At 34.0% G+C, this 21,112-nt stretch overlaps 1 protein-coding gene across 1 annotated transcript in view; it reads right to left on the bottom strand.

Moving 5' to 3' along the window:
* The window catches only part of LOC142230294 (gamma-aminobutyric acid receptor subunit alpha-2), a 56,061-nt gene that overhangs the window by 16,756 nt on the left and 18,193 nt on the right, over positions 1–21,112 (bottom strand). The window contains exon 2 of the mRNA XM_075300946.1: positions 294–428. Within this exon, the coding sequence (XP_075157061.1) occupies positions 294–428 (135 nt within the window). The remainder of the gene's footprint in view (positions 1–293; positions 429–21,112) is intronic.

The following is a 21,112-nucleotide window of genomic DNA, read 5'->3' as shown; positions in this document are numbered from 1 at the left end:
AATGGTATCAAAAAATTGGAAGGTCGTTATAATCGTTGTATCGCTCTTGAAGGGAACTATGTTGAATAATAAAAACGAATTTTGACAAAAAAATGTGTTTTTCTTTGTTAGACCGGGGACTTATCAGCCAACCTTTTATACTCGGTTATCTATTGGAAATTTTCAATTTTGATTAGAAGTAAGATACAATTTTTCGACTATCCAATATTATTGGTTTCAATTAGTTTCTTGATTGAAGCCTTTGTTCTTTGGGGAAATGGTGTACAGTTTTACTCTTTCCATTTCAAACTTACCTGTCTTCTATGCCACTGACATTGAGATGTGGTGATATGTGTTCATTATTGGTCCAGTTTCGTTCCACAGATATCCAAGTGGTTGTTGGTATTCCATGACAATGTAATTTCAAAAATCCGACTATAATTAACAAACTTGGAAAAAAATTGTAAAATTAATACCACAAAAATCAAAAGAAAAAATTTTTGATTTTTATTAAATATAACAGTCCATTAAATATGAGTAAATTACAATAAATGGCAAATCACTCTCAAAAAGCAGTTGCATGACAATAACTTAAATTTACATGGTAATATCAACACCATATCATTGTGGTTGTTTCTCTTGTAGATGTGGCAACAGTCATGGTTTTTGTTGTTGTTATAGTACCCTAAGATTTATTCCATTTAATATCTCTTTCATGGTAATGTTGTCCTTGTTGTTGTAATTGCTAACATTTGTTGTGTGTGTGTGTGTCTGTGAATTGACTGGTGTACCACCTACAAGTATTTAACTCTAAAATCTAGGTTTCCGAAAAAGGAAGTCATGACACTGCCACAATACCAATACTCACGTAGTTGTGTACATCACATACATATCCATGTCAATGTGTGTGAGTGGTTAAGCATGGTGGGGGCAGCCCCTTCCATGGTACCAACCTCAACATTTTGGTGTCAATTCTAATTTGAACTAAAAGACTTGATCTCGTTCATCGTCATTAGAACAAGTTCTTGTTGAATTTTTTTTTTGTGTTGCTGCCACCAACAATCAGCAATGATTAGAGGAACGAGAAAACAGACCAAGAAAAATCTTATGCGACTTAAAAGCAGGGCGTCTCAAGAGACTCGTAAAATTCCAATGAAATAATGACAATGCGAAAAACATCGGAGTAGCGGGTGGGACCAAGGTTTTTGGACTTAACTACAACTTGCCCAATTCCTGTGACATTAGACCACTGCCTAGAGGTTTTATTGCTTTGTCGTCTGCAGTGTTTCCATAGGTGGACATTCAAAAAAGACAGGAATTAAATTTCAAGTAAAACGTACGTGATGCTCTGCCCAGCAATGCATACAAGAATCATAGTGTGTGCGTGTGTGTCGTATGTGGAATGCATTCACACCTTCTCATAGGAAGGGCATAGTATTTGCCGCTTTGTTACATTCCTCATTAAGCCATTATTACTCACTTGACGAAGCCATTAAATCATGTAGTTACTAAATTTCCTTTGTTTCTCAAGGAAAGTGAAAATATTTCGAAAAAAAAACCAAGAATATTCTGTAGGTAGGTGCATTGTTTGTCGCACTTGGCATTGGTAGGACTGTTTCTTTAATTTTTAGTTTAACTTAAATTATGGGATTTTAATTTAAATGATATTAATATTCATACACATACATCACTATGGCTGAATGCATTCAATTTTGTTAATTGACTTAATATAATTATGTAAAATAATATAGTTTAGTTTATTTAATTTGTATGAGTTGAATGTTTAAAGGCTAGCTGGCATCAGCGCTTAATCACATTATTATGGACTCTTGTTATTTGAGACTCTCATGACAGAAGCAGAGGACAAGTAAGTTCTCATTAGTCGGGTGGACCGATTTAAGTAATTCGTCATATATATTTAAACCATTACCGCCCTCTGTTCTCATATCAAACAACTGTTTAAAATCAAACAACTATGACCTACCCGTTATTTTTGGAATAATATCTTGATTGTGTGTGTAGATAAAAATGTTAAGTTTTTGTAATAAAACGTTGAAAATTGTACCACCACCAGGTAATGGAAAATTTCATACTTAATCTGTCTAATGACCCCCACATGGGGACACAATTTTTTCTAAAAAGTGAAATTATTATATTTAAATCTTCTTATTTAGTTGTTACGGAGTTAATAATAACCCATAAAATCAATTTTTATGACTGTAGTTAAATCGAACATAGAATTGAATTTAGGGCAAGAATCTTAGAAATTTGCGTTTAATTCTTTTATGCTTGTAGTAAGACAACATTTTTATTAAAGTGAAGAAAAATATTTTTGATTTAAAGAATTACCCCCATATTCATAAAAGTTAAAGTAAACTTTAATCCTACTATTACCATACGAATTCCTTCCATAAACTGTCAGTAAATTATTATGAATATGGGAATTAAACTTTAAATTAAGTGAGATATTGAACCTTTGAATTAAAGTTAAAAAAAAATTCTAACTTATTTTTAGGATTTTGCATATTTGGTTTAAATTATGTTTGAAATTAAGACATTAATCGTTTTCTACTTTAAATTTTTGTATATCGTCAATAGAGAATGAAAATTATATAAATGAGATCTGAATCTTAATTTTATTTTTATAGAGCCTAGACTTGAAGCTAGATAGCTGCATTAAAGCACACGTTTATTCTTTAACTCAAAAAAATGTTATTGGATCCAAAGATTTTGACCTTTCCTTAAGGTTTTTGGTATTGATTCCGAGCCAAAGATGCGTCTTCTTTAAAATAAAGAAATATTTTAGCGACCTATCTGGCTTTAAATCTAGGACCAATAAAATTTAAATTTGGATACAGATCTCATTTATCAAATTTTCATTCTCTTTTCGCGGTTTGTTAATAAAGGTACTCACGTACAAACAAATGCCAGTTGCAAAATCCAAATTATAACGGATACTTCAAAGTAAAAAATGTTTTCTTAATTCCAAAAAAACTTTAAACCAAAGATGCTAAATCCTCAAAATAAGTCTTAGCCTATATTTGAAGCGATTTTATCTTAAATCTAAAGTTTCAATATTTCAGTTAATTTAAGGACAATTTCTTCAAATCAAAAATGTGTTTCTTTACTTTAAGGAAAATTAGCCTTAGTTCAAAGACATGCGACTTTAACGGAGGGACGCAAATTTACAAAATGTGTGTCCCAAATTTAATGGAAAAAAGTTTTGAAGCAAACATTATAAACTTTATTAAAATTTCATTATTTTAAATAAATTTGTCCTTATTATTTTGTAAATTTGGCGTCCTAAAATTTAGGTTGCGTAATCTTTAATATCACGTACATATTTTTTTCAGTGTATAATTATGAACCGATATGGACCCATTTAGGCTTGGTAATTAGAGAGTTATACTGACATCGTACACAAAACGTCGACCACATCGGTCAACAGACCAACGGACATCGCTAAATCGTGTTAACATTCGCCATAGCTGGCGGATTTGTCAGCGTCTTACGTTTACTTCAAGATTTTTCATGCCCAAGGAAAATCGAACCTCGTTCGTGAAGTCGTGAATGCCTGTGGACAACAACGTCAGCATTCCGTTTTGATTTTTCGTGAACGTTTCCGTTTCCTATTGCATTCAAATTTGAGAGATTTCTCTGTATTAATAAATGTCGCGCGATGGGCTTATACGTACTAATAAAAACTCAAAAAATTATTTACAAATACCAATCATAATTGCCGCGTCTTTAAATTGAGGTTTAATAAAGTTCCAGGCAAATTTACAAAAAGTAATATGAAGGGGTAGGTAACAGTATGTAAAAAACATATTTTGTTTCACGAGGGTAATTATGTTCAAATCTCATTAGTTAACATATATCTCATCCGGGTCCTCAAGATATCAAATCTTGACATTCGTTTATAAAGTAAATTGTAATGAAATTTTCGAAGTTGACAAAAGTCTAATCAGCTTCAATTTTCATTATTGCAGAATGCAACAAAATTTAAAATAAACTTATATAATTTGCTATATTAATAGGTTGGCTGATAAGTCCCCGGTCTAACAAAAAAAAACACATTTTTTGGTCAAAATTCGTTTTTATTATTCAACATAGTTCCCTTCAAATGCGATACAACGATTATAACGACCTTCCAATTTTTTGATACCATTTTGGTAGTACTCCTTCGTTTTTGCCTCAAAATAGGCCTCAGTTTCGGCGATCACCTCTTCATTGCAGCCAATTTTTTTCCCTGCGAGGATGCTCGAGGTTTGAGAACAAGAAAAAGTCGCTGGGGGCCAGATCTGGAGAATACGGTGGATGGGGAAGCAATTCGAAGCCCAATTCATGAATTTTTGCCATCGTTCTCAATGACTTGTGGCACAGTGCGTTGTCTTGGTGGTACAACACTTTTTTCTTCTTCATATGGGGTCGTTTTGCCGCGATTTCGACCTTCAAACGCTCCAATAACGCCATATAATAGACACTATTGATGGGTTTTTCCTTCTCAAGATAATCGATAAAAATTATTCCATGCGCATCCCAAAAAAAACAGAGGCCATTACTTTGCCAGCGGACTTTTGAGTTTTTCCACGTTTCGGAAACGGTTCACCTCGCTGTCCACTCAGCCGACTATCGATTGGACTCAGGAGTGTAGTGATGGAGCCATGTTTCATATCGACGTCACATATCGACGGAAAAACTCGGGTGTATTACGAGTTAACAGCTGCAAACACCGCTCAGAATCATCAACACGTTGTTGTTTTTGGTCAAATGTGAGCTCGCGCGGCACCCATTTTGCACAGAGCTTCCGCATATCCAAATATTGATGAATGATATGACCAACACGTTCCTTTGATATCTTTAGGGCCTCTGCTATCTCGATCAACTTCATTTTACGGTCATTCAAAATCATTTTGTGGATTTTTTTGATGTTTTCGTCGGTAACCACCTCTTTCGGGAGTCCACTGCGTTCACCGTCCTCCGTGCTCATTTTACCACGCTTGAATTTTGCATACCAATCAATTATTGTTGATTTCCCTGGGGCAGAGTCCGGAAACTCATTATCAAGCCAAGTTTTTGCTTCCACCGTATGTTTTCCCTTCAGAAAACAGTATTTTTATCAAAACACGAAATTCCTTTTTTCCATTTTTTCACAATAACAAAAGTTGCTTCACAAAAGACGCTCTATTTCACAAACTAATTGACTTACAGACGTAAAATTATGTCACGAATCATTTGAAGGTTGATACTATATAAAAATAATATGCATTTAATACTAGCGACGCCATCTATATGTCAGACCGGGGACTTATCACTCAACCTGTTAGGTTAGGGGTTATCTATCATGTGTGCTCCAAAAAGCGACTCTATTGTAATATGTTTGCCTCTGTATACTCCATATACTCGTAACGAATTTTATAGGTAGTGAAATACGATCTTTTAGAGTTTTCTCTATAATATCATATGCATACGATCACTCATGGTCAATCGTATTACTCATAATTGCTGTAGATAACTTTTTGACATTATGGGTTGGGGGTGGCGTATAATTTATATTAACTTTATTAATTATACGACATATTGTCCTTATCTTGCTATGTGCAAAAACAGTAGAAGAGGAAGATGGGAAATTCGAAGCAGAGATTATCAAGAAACCATTGACTCACATCGATACATAATTGTCGTTTAAATTTTTTTCCCCACAAATTAAACTAAGAATACGAAGAAATTAATGTTACATGGTAACCGAGAAAAATTAGGTAACTAGTTTTTATTATTATTTTGATATAATTTGCGTGTCAAGAAAAAAAATATAACAAATTCCAAAGCCGATAGCCTTTGTAGCTAGTGCTTTAATGTTTATTATAGTTTTTAAAATTGTAATAAATAGATAAATAAATAAATAAATATAACAAATTAAAATGAACGAACATATTCGTATCTAATGCCGTAAATGCAACATGACAATGTTCCATCTACCTATTCTATCCTGTTTTTGGTTAAAACTATTATTGCACTATGGGCTAAATCATGATTTTAGCGGCAAAAAATACTTCCCACCAAGATAGCTTCACAAAATTTGGTGAGTAGATTTGTAATTAAAAAAAAATGGATTTTAGAAAAAATGGGCGGGCCACGCCCCCTTTTTAGAGCAATGGTCTTAAATATCTGGAAAAAATTGTGTAATTTTTTCCATCCTTCAGCAAAGTTGTAACTCTTCACTAGGCAAACAAAATTGCTAAATATATTAAGTCGGAAAAATTTCATCTTCCTGCTCAAAACGCCAAAAATGTCGAAAAAATTTAAATTTAAATTTTTTTCATAGATTTTTTCGGTTTTCCTACTACAGCTCATGAACTATTGAACATTTTACCAAACAATCCAAGTAAGAAATGTAGCCTATATAATTATGAACAACTTTCTTGTTCACACAAACTTCATACGATTACTCCTTAACAAAAATTTTCAATTTTATTTTTTTTTTGTAATCCAAGCCTTTTACAACGTTTAGTGACTTTCCGAATAAATTGATGTTTATTGTTTTTTTATTATGGTATGTGTAGGTTCATGTAAACAACAAGTATATGAGCCAGAGCTATCCATAGCTCTGAGATGCATGTAAAGTAAAGTGCACTCTTCAATCCTTACGAGTGGTACCTGCTCGATCTTTTTTATAACACTTGTTTCGGGCCTCAGATTAATTTTCTGGAGGGAAATTTACAGTTACTACTGAAACTTCGTTTATGTGAGATAACTATATTAATATTTTGTATATTGTGGCAGACATCGGGGACCATTCGTATGTTGTGAAAAATATTCCACTAGTTTTAATGCAAAGACAACGAGACTTTTGAGTACCATTTTCAAATTCCGAGGAGAGAGCAATTAAGATTGGGTGTAAATGTTTTAAACACCAATATTAATACAAATAAAAGATGCTAAAAGGTCCTTGCAAGAAAATGCTTTTCTCTCTTTCGGTCGAAAAATGTTTTTCATTACCGTTTCCACTGCCATTTGATTTCGGCTTTTCAAGACCCAATTTTTTTATAATTTTGTGTTTTTATTTGCTGCCAAGACTATGCATGCAAAGAAATTATTCATATCTCAAACCGCCAGACTTCAATATGTAATTCCTATAATATAATTCGAACAATTTCTCTTAATTGCCAACAAAAACTCAAAGATTTCAATATTTTTAAACCTGAGTGTTTTTGAAAGAATATCATTCATGGCCATGGCATAAAACTGGAGATTTCTATAAACAATAACATTCCAATGGCACTTCAAAACATTATAGTTTTACTCCACGAAAAACGATAAAACTCTTCAAAATTTCACAAAAAAGTACACACAAAAAACTATCAAAATAACTACGAAATACAAACATTTAGCAAATTCTATTTGTATATGGTTAAACTACTCACCTTGAGTATTAGAAATCGTATTTATATATTTTTTTTAATAAAATATTTATTTAAAAAACAGTTTTTAATTTTACAAAAATTGATGTTTGTGCATAACAATTTATTTTGATTTTTTACTATCAACATGTTCGTTAGTAAACCCCATCTATAAAATATTAAAAATTTAAAGTTGAAAATTTGCCTCTAAAATCGCGATTTCAGCCATAGTACATTGTTATGAATATATAGTACACGTATAGAGATTAATAATTGTCCATCCTTTGAGACAAATTTCAATATTATTTCAAATATCTTTACTTATTAAAAATACGATATACCCATCATATTGGCCAAGACCAGCAAGTGAATGCCAACATATATCATATAGAGATTATAAAAAGAGAAACAAATAAAAAAAATAATTTCTATCGCTTCTATCTCTGCGTCTTAGACTCTTTCATTGCTATTAATGAAAAGACCACGGAGGTTTGTCGAAGTGCTTTTCTGCCCTTGGGGGTGTAAACAGAGTGCATTAAAAATAATATCTGACTTAGCTGCTCGACCAGATTTCATTCCCAAAGAATGGGGAATTAAGCTAGAAACGAAAGTGATTTAGTAACTACCAATACAGTTGGACATCATGTTAGCCATCACCTATTAATATTAGGGTACCATATGAAAATAACAATGAAAAAAAAAAAAACAACCCAAGGAAGGTATTCATTGTTAAGAGTTTAAAGTATGACTAATGGCGATTTCGATTGGGGAAAAAGGTGCAACCTTCTCGAAATTGATTGCCAAATATAAAGGATACTGTCATAGATTTTGGATCTTGAATCCCTCACAATATTATGAATTAACAATAACTTTGGAATGATACTATAATTTGAGCTAAAATACAATGAGGGAAAAAGTAGTGTAACACCAGGGCAACATATTTTTTGCGAAACGAAAACGCCCTAAGATTTCAAGCCCCTGCGAATAGAACATTTCGATATGATACGATCTACATATATACGGTAACATAACAAATTTCTCCTATTCATGGAATGATTGAATGTATCGGAATTTGGACATATAAAATTAATTATTAAAATGTACGATAACAAACAACATTTCAAACTAAGACATCTAACCGGAAAATGGGTTTGTATAAGTTAGGTTAGATATACTAGCAGTCCGTTATTTCAAGCTCACTTAGACCATTCTGTCCATTGGGATACCACAAGTCGGGACCTTCTCTCTTATCAATGATTGCTGCTCAATGGACAAATTAGATTAAGGAGCTTGATCAATAGATCAATAGTTGTCACATGTTGTTGTTAACTACGAGTATAGAGACAAAAGCTTTGTTCGATAGTTCACCACTAAGGTGGATTCAGCAGCAGCTTCTAAAAATAAATTTCGTGTTGTTGCATTACTGTAGTAACAACACGAAATAAAAATAAGATGAATGGATTTGTGACTATATGAAAAGATGATGCACAGTGGGAGTAAAGATGATTCGATTTGTAAGAGGAAAATTCCCAAATGTTTTCTCCATAAGAAGTTACCACGAAGTGCCCAAAATTGAGTTATCTATCCCAGCCAGATCTATACTAAAGGCTGTGGAAAAGTTCATTCGCTCGAACTGAAACATGTACAGTCTAGGCGTGTATAGATTTGTATCTGGCGTTTTCTTTTCTATTGATCAAGTTCTTTAATCTGATTTGTCCATAAAGCTCGAGTAATAACACTAGTTTACAAAAAAAAAAAAAAAAAAAATCATGTACATTTGATGAAAATCAACTTTTCTTATGTATTTTGAGCTGCTGAATTCGAATAAATATTTTTTATGGAACAGTTTTTGAGGTACCCCGTTATTTTTATAAATTATCGCTCTTTTTTCACTAAACACAATATATCTCGAGTTAGAAATGTACGATTATAACGTTGTTGGTACTTAAATGAAAGATAATAAGATAAACAAGTATATACGGCCGTAAGTTCGGCCAGGCCGAATCTTATGTACCCTCCACCATGGATTGCGTAGGAACTTCTACTAAAGGCTGTCATCCACAATCGAATTACTTGGGTTGCGATAACACTTGCCGATGGCAAGGTATCGTAAAACTTTTTAACACTGTCTTCTAAATTGTAAGATAGTCCATACGGGGTATATATTAAACAAAAAAATGCCGATTAAATACGTATATAATCTAGTTTGACAAAATTTTCTATAGAAATAAAATTTTGACAAAATTTTCTATAGAAATAAAAATTTGACAAAATTTTCTATAGAAATAAAAACTTGACAAAATTTTCTATAGAAATAAAATGTTGACAAAATTTTCTATGGAAGTAAAATGTTGACAAAATTTTCTATAACAATACAATTTTGACAAAAATTTCTATAGAAATAAAATGTTGACAAAATTTTGTATAGAAATAAAATTTTGACAAAATTTTGTATAGAAATAAAATGTTGACAAAATTTTCTACAGAAATAAATTTTTTACAAAATTTTGTAAAGAAATAAAATTTTGACAAACATTTCTATAGAAATAAACTTTGGACAAAACTTTCTATAGAAATGAAATTTTAACAAAAGTTTCTATAGTAATAAAATTTGACAAAATTTTCTATGGAAATAAAGTTTTGGTCGATTACAAAATTTTCTATAGAAATAAAATTTTGACAAAATTTTCTATGGAAATAAAATTTTGACAAACATTTGTATAGAAATAAACTTTTGACAAAACTTTCTATAGAAATGAAATTTTGACAAAACTTTCTATAGTAATAAAATTTGACAAAATTGTGAGCTATAAAATACTCTCATGTATATTTACTTTGTTAGAAATTTTTGTTTTGATCTAGTTAGTTTGGAATTGTTACAATTTTGCTTGTCGAATAATTTGAATGTACAGAAAAATGTATTTGTCATTCTAAGAAAATTTTCAATTTGTGTGTATCGTTTGTTTGAATAAAAAAAAAAAGAAAAGCATCGGAATTTTTTTTTGTTGCAAACTGAGACCGGCTAAAAAGAAATAAAGTTATTTGAATATTGCTGTGGATTAGAACGCGAAATACATTTACATTTATTACATTTCTGGGAGGTAAATATGTTTTTAAGAAGAAGGAAATAGGAATGTGTTCGTTATAGATTTTCACCATTTTATAGGAACTGGGGAATTTCTCGTTCCTCCCAATGCATTTTTACAATCATTACGCATTACCACATAATAATATCCACGGAAAAAGCATCATCTGACCGGGCGATTGTGCAACTTAACTGGCAGCGAATGACACACGGGCGGATACGTGCTAAATAACTGATAGCGAATCTTGAATGGACCGTTACGTATACGCTATGTACAATTGGCATATTTTAATTATTCCATTATTATCAGCATAAAAAGTTAAAAGAATTTTTACAAAGAAGTCGTTTCGAAGGAATCTGTGTGGGCGATACCTTAGTGACCAAGGATTTCCCAAATATTCTTATCAATTATATTGTTCAACGTATAAGAAAATTACACTATACAATTGCTTGTTAAGAGTGAATAATTTTTTTTTTCTAAGCAAACAGCCAGAAACCGGAAGTGACAACAGGCCTGCAGTCATCAGGGAAAATTTTGCTGGTGAGTTACAAAAATGAATTTTAAGACAAATTATTCACTCATTTTCTACACAAAACATGACACAAATTCGGAATTAGTTCTAAACATTTATTTACATTAATTTTGTATGACGTTAATCAATTTTTTTATGCACCGTTGAATTTTAAATAATTTAATTCATTAATTTTTTTATTACATTTTTTTTAAATAGTTTATTATAACAATATTTCGATATATAGTCATATACTTAATAGGTTCAATTAACTTTCTTCGCCTCGCGGTTTACATAAATAAACTTCTTTGTATGTAAACAATTCAAATATGAATTAAGTTAGTTTCTTTTCCACGAAGGGCTCGGAGAGCGTTTTAGCACAATCAACAAGGGTTGTTCAATGATACTTAAATGGACAACACAGGATGGGTGGGTAGAGATTGCAAGAGGCGCCTACATCTATGTCCCCTTTGCAAGCCAGTACACCTAATTTTATTTATTTAACATTTTTTTTTTTGTTTCTATGTCGAATTTCGTCATCGACGTGGTTAGCTACCTAATTTTTAGTTTAGTAATGTGCTTGATGTATTTTCTCCAAAACAAGAAATCCACCCCTTACCCTGAGCACGGCCGGTAGATAAAGGTAGCACTAGGTTTTGAGAGGATACAATCATTTCGGCCGTTACATAAATTAAATGGCGCCCAACGTGGGGCCTAACGGCAGTATATCGCGGGAAAAATTTTATCATTACATCTGTGAATTTGAGTTCATTTTACTAATTGTCGTTGTCCCTTTTTTTTTCTATCTTTCCGTGGCGGCGTTGACAGATTACGAATTTTTTATTTATTTTGTGCCTTTTAGTTTTTTTCTGCGAATTCGATTTACGGATTTTGGAAATTTCGATTTTGGGATTCCAGACCGGACAATTCGGATATATTTGATTTTTTTGTTATAGTGTTCGGATGATTTGTATGAGATTTTTGTGATTGAGCGGCATCGGTGACATACTCACAGAATTCGAACAAGTTTTCATTTGGAAATCTCTTCTATTAAATTATATCACTATTTCACAATGTTTTGAGATTTCAAGGCTTGGTTGACATATCGGGATTTGACTCACGTTGACGAGTAGTTGATTAAGTTTTATGGTGGCAGATATGTGTATTGTGATTTTTGTTCTATCGAAATAATTCGGTATTACATACCTGTACAATATCCTGTAATTTTAATTTTATAATATTTTTTGTTTATGTTAGAGTACTGGTTAAAATATATTTTTTTTTGTATTGATTGTGCTAATGCTTACTCCGAGTTTTGTAGTGGAAATGTATTTATTGCTTTTGCTAAACAAAAAAAAAAAAAAAAAAAAAATTGAATTATGCCTTTGACTCGTAGTCGTGAAAATTTGTTGGAAATTGACCAACCGGCTAACGTGAGTTTTACGATAGACATGAGTAATGACGACTCAGTTTCTCGAAATACTAGAGGTGCTGAGCAGAGAAGACGCGCTGCAGCACATAATGATCGCAACGAGATTGGGTCCGGTGATGGTGACAGTAGATATACACGAATGATTTCCGACTATTTGAACGATTTTCGAGGTGAGATTAGAGGATTTATATCCTCGGAGCTACGAGCTTTGATTCAAAGTATGAATTCTAATCTAAATGTAAACCCTGACTTGAACCATGTGCAGAATGGACCTGATAGGTCTTCCACATCTAATAATACACGGCATATTCCATTAGAAGCATCGAATTCGGCTTTACCCAATTCAGCTAATGAGACATTTTATACAGAAAAGATTCTAAATATTATTCGTAATTGGCGATTAAAGTTATCTGGATTTGACAACCAGATGCCAATTGAGGAATTTATATATCGCATTAATATTTTGACTACCACTAATTTAAGAGGTGATTTCGAACTTTTGTGCAAGCATGCTTATAGTTTGTTCGAGGGAAAGGCGTTAGAGTGGTATTGGCGGTACCATCGCCAAAATGAGCATATCGATTGGACTTCACTTACAAGCGCTTTAAAGAGACAATATAAAGTCGATTATACAGATTTTGATGTACTGGAGGATATACGTAAACGCAAGCAGAGGTCAAGCGAGACTTTTGATGAATACCTAGATGCTATTCATGCGATGACAGACAGACTGAGAAACCAAATTTCCGATGGTGATCTTTGTGAAATTATTGTTCGAAATTTAAGAACAGAAATTAGACACGAACTATTGCATTTAAATATTGGTACTGTGTCAGATTTACGGACTGCCGTGAGGAAACACGAGCGTTTTATGAAGGATACTCAAGGGGTTGATCAGAGAAAATACAAGGGAAAAGTCTGTGAAATTACTGATCAGATACAGAATAAAGTTTCCATCGAAGAGGAAATTGGCAATGGCATTATTTGTGCAGCAATGAAAAGTGACATGAGATGTTGGAATTGTGATGGGATAGGCCATTCATTTTTTGACTGTATGGAGTCAAGAAGAATTTTCTGCTACGGTTGTGGCCTTAAGGACAATTTCAAACCAACATGCCCGAATTGTACCAAAAAGAAGCAGGGAAACGGGTGGAAGGATGTCCGCTATTAAAAGAGCGGGCATCCAATTTCAATAAAGACGCCAACACAAGATTCGCGGATGCAGATGACGTCAACAGCGAAAAGGTGCATCCTTTACAAAGACCTTACCATATTAGACTAAAGGAATATCAGATAGCTAGGGCTAGGATATTTAATAAAAATAGTAGAAAGTTAAGATCATCAAGGCGCATTCGAGATTATTATTTAAGATTGAAGGCATACAGGTTGTGCGTGATATCTCCAGTTATCGACTATGCTAATGACAGTAGACCATTTATAAACATAAGTATTCGCGAGAAGTCATACGGCGCTTTATTAGACAGCGGCGCTAATAAGAGTGTAATTGGTGGAAAACTATCGGAAGAGGTTCGTGGTTGGAATAATTTTCGTAAGTGTATTGGGAACGTAAGTACAGCTGATGGAAAAAGTCAGTGCGTATTTGGTACAGTGTCCATTGAAATCAAATTTCAAGGGCAGGTTAAAAATATCGAATTTTTAGTGGTACCATCTATACGACAAGATGTTATTTGCGGTTATGATTTTTGGATAACATTCGGACTAAAAATTTCAGTACCTTCCATTGGCGAGGTTACATTTACTGAGTCAGATTCAGACAAACTTGTCTTAACAGAAGAACAGCGAAGTAGGTTGGATAAAGTAGTGTCGATATTTCCCAATTCCGAGACAGAAGGGCTTGGTTGTACTTCTTTGATTGAACACGTGATAGACACTGGAGACGCCAAACCCGTGAAACAACGTTATTACCCCATCTCACCTGCAGTTGAGAAGCTACTTTGCGCAGAATTAGATCGAATGATCGCTTTGGGTGTTATAGAGGAAGCACCAAGTTCACCGTGGTCTTCCCCAGTAGTAGTTGTTGTGAAACCAGGTAAGGTGAGGATGTGCGTAGATAGTAGGAAATTGAATATGGTTACAACGAAAGATGCGTATCCCATACCAAATATAGATGGCCTGTTGGCAAGACTTCCTCCAGTTTATTGTATTTCAAAGATAGATTTAAAAGATGCCTTTTGGCAGATCAAGTTGGAGGAAAATTCTAAATCTAAGACAGCTTTCACAGTTCCGAATCGGCCACTCTACCAGTTCACACGAATGCCATTCGGATTGTGTAACGCTCCGCAGACATTATGTAGGTTAATGGACCAGGTAATTCCGTATAATTTACGTACACACGTGTTTGTTTATTTAGACGACTTACTCGTTGTTTCCAAAGACTTTAATGAGCATTTGAATCATTTGATGGAGGTTGCCATGCACCTTCGTAAGGCGGGTCTTACTATAAATGTTGGCAAAAGCAGTTTCGGTTTGTCCAGAGTAAAGTACCTCGGGTATGTGGTAGGCAATGGTACTCTTCAAGTGGATGAGGATAAAGTGCGTGCGATTAAGGATATACCGCCACCAAAGTCCATACGAGAGCTTAGAAGATTTCTTGGCATGACAAGTTGGTATAGACGCTTTATTCGAGATTTTTCCACTATCTGCTTTCCATTAACCGAACTTCTTACCAAAAAGAAGGTTTTCAAATGGACGAGTGAGGCTCAAAATGCTTTCGATGAGCTAAAGGAAATACTTACGAGTGCACCGGTCATGATACATCCAAATTACGACGAACCTTTCATAGTTCAATGCGATGCAAGCACTTTTGGAGTTGGAGCTGTTTTGGCGCAGAAGGATAAAGACGGTAACGAAAGGCCAATTGCGTACATGTCGCAAAAACTGAATAAGGCCCAAAGAAATTACACGATAACCGAGCTTGAATGCCTGGCTGTTGTTTTAGCTGTTCAGAAGTTTAGAGCTTACATTGAACTGCAGGAGTTTAAAGTTGTGACGGACCATGCGAGCCTCAAGTGGTTGATGGGACAGCGCGACTTATCTGGACGCTTGGCTAGGTGGTCTTTGAAGCTGCAACATTTTGATTTCACTATCGAACACCGAAGTGGGAAAGAGAATGTTGTTCCAGACACATTATCACGAGTCCATGAAGGGGAGAACTCCTTGAATGTTATCGAGTTGAAAACTTTACCAGCGATTAACCTTAATTCTAGGGCTTTTGATAGCGCTGAATATGCAAATTTGAGGAATGACTTGTGTCAAAATGAAATGCCTGATTTCAAAGTAATAGAAAAATTTATATATAAGCGAACCAAATTTTCTGAAGGAGGTGGCGATGAGTCGGAGTCATGGAAACTTTACGTTCCTTCTGAACTAAGGGAAAAAGTTATGTATACAGCTCATGATTTACCGAATTCTGCTCATGGCGGAATCGCTAAGACCTTGGAACGAGTACGACGTTATTTCTATTGGCCTCGTCTCTGCACCGACGTAAGAGATTATGTCCAGAATTGTGATATGTGTAAAACTTCGAAAACACCAACAACAACGATGAGACCTCCACTAGGACAATTTGTCGGAACTGAGAGACCTTTTCAAAGGTTTTATATAGACCTGATTGGACCACTTACAAGGACCAAGAAAGGAAATATAGGAATTTTGATAATATTGGATCATTTTTCTAAATTCACTTTCTTGAAGTCACTTCGCAAATTTTCTTCGAATGAGATTATTAAATATCTACGAGATGGGATTTTTAATTGTTTCGGTGTACCTGAAACGATCCTAACAGACAACGGGACGCAATTTCGTAGCAAAGATTTTCAGAAATTTTTGGAGAAATTTGGGGTGAAGCACATGTTTACGGCAGTTCACAGTCCTCAGGCTAATGCCAGCGAGCGTGTGAATCGCTCAATTAATGAGGCATTACGATCCTATGTTCGGCATGACCAACGCGATTGGGACGTATATTTGGATAGCATTAACTGCGCATTACGTAATAGTATTCATCAAACGACTGGCAAAACACCATATCAAATTGTATTCGGACAAACAATGGTTTTACACGGAAAAGATTACGACATAATGAGAAGATTGCAACTAATGAATGAGACGGATAACCAACTTGAGAGGGATGATGAGTTCTCTTTATTGCGGGACCAAATTCAAGAAAGAGTACGGAAGGCTTATGAGAAGAATGCTCGATTATATAATTTAAAATCTAAAAAGAAGGAATTTACGGTTGGCCAAGAGGTGATCAGAAGGAATTTTACTCAAAGTTCAAAGGCCCTCTATTATAATAGCAAACTTGCTCCAGTTGGAGTGAAGGCAGAGGTCATACGACGAGTAGGAAGGGTTAGTTATGAACTTCGAGATTTAGAGAATGGAAATACAGGCGTATATCATGCAAAGGATATATGGGTATAGTAGAAGAATCAGCCTTTGAGACTTGTCAGCCCCAAAGCCTGTTTTTGGGTGGGGGTGAATTGTGAGCTATAAAATACTCTCATGTATATTTACTTTGTTAGAAATTTTTGTTTTGATCTAGTTAGTTTGGAATTGTTACAATTTTGCTTGTCGAATAATTTGAATGTACAGAAAAATGTATTTGTCATTCTAAGAAAATTTTCAATTTGTGTGTATCGTTTGTTTGAATAAAAAAAAAAAGAAAAGCATCGGAATTTTTTTTGTTGCAAACTGAGACCGGCTAAAAAGAAATAAAGTTATTTGAATATTGCTGTGGATTAGAACGCGAAATACATTTACATTTATTACATTTCTGGGAGGTAAATATGTTTTTAAGAAGAAGGAAATAGGAATGTGTTCGTTATAGATTTTCACCATTTTATAGGAACTGGGGAATTTCTCGTTCCTCCCAATGCATTTTTACAATCATTACGCATTACCACATAATAATATCCACGGAAAAAGCATCATCTGACCGGGCGATTGTGCAACTTAACTGGCAGCGAATGACACACGGGCGGATACGTGCTAAATAACTGATAGCGAATCTTGAATGGACCGTTACGTATACGCTATGTACAATTGGCATATTTTAATTATTCCATTATTATCAGCATAAAAAGTTAAAAGAATTTTTACAAAGAAGTCGTTTCGAAGGAATCTGTGTGGGCGATACCTTAGTGACCAAGGATTTCCCAAATATTCTTATCAATTATATTGTTCAACGTATAAGAAAATTACACTATACAATTGCTTGTTAAGAGTGAATAATTTTTTTTTCTAAGCAAACAGCCAGAAACCGGAAGTGACAACAGGCCTGCAGTCATCAGGGAAAATTTTGCTGGTGAGTTACAAAAATGAATTTTAAGACAAATTATTCACTCATTTTCTACACAAAACATGACACAAATTCGGAATTAGTTCTAAACATTTATTTACATTAATTTTGTATGACGTTAATCAATTTTTTTATGCACCGTTGAATTTTAAATAATTTAATTCATTAATTTTTTTATTACATTTTTTTTAAATAGTTTATTATAACAATATTTCGATATATAGTCATATACTTAATAGGTTCAATTAACTTTCTTCGCCTCGCGGTTTACATAAATAAACTTCTTTGTATGTAAACAATTCAAATATGAATTAAGTTAGTTTCTTTTCCACGAAGGGCTCGGAGAGCGTTTTAGCACAATCAACAAGGGTTGTTCAATGATACTTAAATGGACAACACAGGATGGGTGGGTAGAGATTGCAAGAGGCGCCTACATCTATGTCCCCTTTGCAAGCCAGTACACCTAATTTTATTTATTTAACATTTTTTTTTTTGTTTCTATGTCGAATTTCGTCATCGACGTGGTTAGCTACCTAATTTTTAGTTTAGTAATGTGCTTGATGTATTTTCTCCAAAACAAGAAATCCACCCCTTACCCTGAGCACGGCCGGTAGATAAAGGTAGCACTAGGTTTTGAGAGGATACAATCATTTCGGCCGTTACAAAAATATTCTATGGAAATAAAGTTTTGGTAGATTATTTTTGGCGATATGGACCAATTTTTGTGTAATAAGTCATCGGCTATATATAACTAAAGACCGATATGGACCAATTTTTACATGGCTGTTAGAGGCCATATATTGACAAAATGTACCAAATTTCAACCGTATCGGATGACTTTTGCTCCTCCAAGAGGTTCCGGCGTCAAATCTGGGGACGGTTTATATGGGAACTATATAGAATTATGGACCGATATGGACCAATTTTTGCATGGTTGTTAGAGACCATATACTAACACCATGTACCAAATTTCAACTGGATCGGATGAATTTTGCTCTTCCAAGAGGCTCCGGAGGTCAAATCTGGGGATCGGTTTATATGGGGGCTATATATAATTATGGACCGATATGGACCAATTTTGGCATGGTTATTAGAGGCCGTAAACTAACATCAGGTACCAAATTTCAACCGGATCGGATGACTTTTGCCCCTCCAAGAGGCTCCGGAGGTCAAATCTGGGGATCGGTTTATATGGGGGCTATATATAATTACGGACCGATATGGACCAATTTTTGCATGGTTGTTAGAGACCATATACTAACATCAGGTACCAAATTTCAATCGGATCGGATGAATTTTGCCCCTCCAAGAGGCTCCGGAGGTCAAATCTGGGGATCGGTTTATATGGGGGCTATATATAATTATGGACCGATATGGACCAATTTTTGCATGGTTGTTAGAGATCGTATACTAAGACCACGTACCAAATTTCAACCGGATCGGATGAATTTTGCTGCTCCGGGAGGCTCCCCAAGCCAAATTTGGGGATCGGTTTATATGGGGGCTATACGTAAACGTGGTCCGATATGGCCCATTTTCAATACCATCCGACCTACATCAATAACAACTACTTGTGCCAAGTTTCAAGTCGATAGCTTGTTTCGTTCGGAAGTTAGCGTGATTTCCACAGACGGACGGACAGCCGGACAGACGGACGGACGGACAGACGGACGGACGAACGGACATGCTTAGATCGACTCAAAATTTCACCACGACCCAGAATATATATACTTTATGGGGTCTTAGAGCAATATTTCGATGTGTTACAAACGGAATGACAAAGTTAATATACCCCCATCCTATGGTGGAGGGTATAAAAAGTGTGTAATTGGATCTGTGACGAACATTTTTACATTTTTTTTTCGAATTCAGCAGCTCAAAATACATAAGAAAAGTTGATTTTCATCAAGTGTACATTTTGAGTGTAAACTAGTGTAATTAATTGTAAATTAAGTTATCATGCATTTCGACGTTAATGGCCCGTTTCAGTATAAGGCTAACACGAAAAATAATTTTTAAGTAATACTTAATTACTATTTTTGTTTCAAATACCATACTTTAAAAATATAGACGAAACAGCAAAAAATTTGAAGTTGGAAGGCACCACTTTAAAAGCACTTCCAAAACTGTCATCCCAAAGATATTCTTTATTTTATCTACACGGGATGTTCTTTTAATTAAATTTTTTATAACTCGCATATTTTATACTTTTCATGGATAAATTAATTTTTTTCAAATAGGTTAGCAAGGGAGTAAGAATAAATAAAATGTTACAAATTATTTAAATTTAGTCGAAAAAAAATCTGTTGTAGAAAATTTGGGAATTTATGAAAATATTTGAGGTCAAACGTTTCAGACAAGCATTAAAAATCATAAAAAAAATTATTGACTTATCTGGTGCCTATTGATCGTAGTCTAATATTTTACAATATACGTTGCACCCTAATGTGGTAAAGTGCATGCAAGAGGGGGCAACTTGTTACACCATATTATCATGAAGTCGATGGGGTTCGCTGTCAAATATGATGAATTAAGCCCAGAAACTACTAAACACGCTCGAACTCGGAAATATTGACATTGCAACATTGAATGAGGACAACTTCGAAGGATGTCAAACCAAAAACGAAAAGATTTTTCGCCGGTAGCTAAATTCACAGCAATGTCACATTGGAACAACCTTAACTACAAAAGCAAAAGCCACCAGCATTTGTGACAACGATGGCAACACAATCAAATGTACGCAGATATATATACCATGTATCACAATTTGCTGTCGACAGTTAGATGGTATGTGTGTGCGTATGTATAATCGCATATCCTTTTCCGTTTCAAGACACTGAGTTCTGTATCCTACAATTATGGTATATCGAATTCACATTCACCACAAATTATTATCTCTAAGGATGTTGAAAGTTAAGGCTTTTGAATGCCAGCATTTTAAACGCACAAGATGTTTTCTTAAAAAGTTTGCTCTTAGAAAGTAGTTGACATTATTTTCAATTTTTTATATCGCCCACAAGATTTTTCAACCAGCATCGCAAGATTTTCAGTAATTTGTAAAAACTTTGTAATTTCAATAGGAATCGGTTGTGGTGATTTGAAGTTTCTCGCAATGGTGTCGTGTGTCTCACAAAGTTACTGTTTGAAATAATTTGATAGATAAAAATATAAATGGGGCCAATTTAATTGTCTTTTTTTTGTACTTGTTGTTAATTAATCGGCAATTATTTCGGTATTGCCAAAAGTTTTATTTATTTGTATTTAACACTGTAGAAAATGTGAGCCCGCTATGAAACAAAATGTATGTTTATTTGAGAAAATGTTAACTAAAATATTTTACTTGACACAAATAATTTTATAATTTTTTTTTTCAAACTGAAAAACATT

This window comes from Haematobia irritans, chromosome 3 (assembly GCF_050003625.1).
Source record: "Haematobia irritans isolate KBUSLIRL chromosome 3, ASM5000362v1, whole genome shotgun sequence".
NCBI classification, from domain to species: domain Eukaryota; kingdom Metazoa; phylum Arthropoda; class Insecta; order Diptera; family Muscidae; genus Haematobia; species Haematobia irritans.
This window is presented reverse-complemented; position numbering and strand designations above follow the sequence as displayed.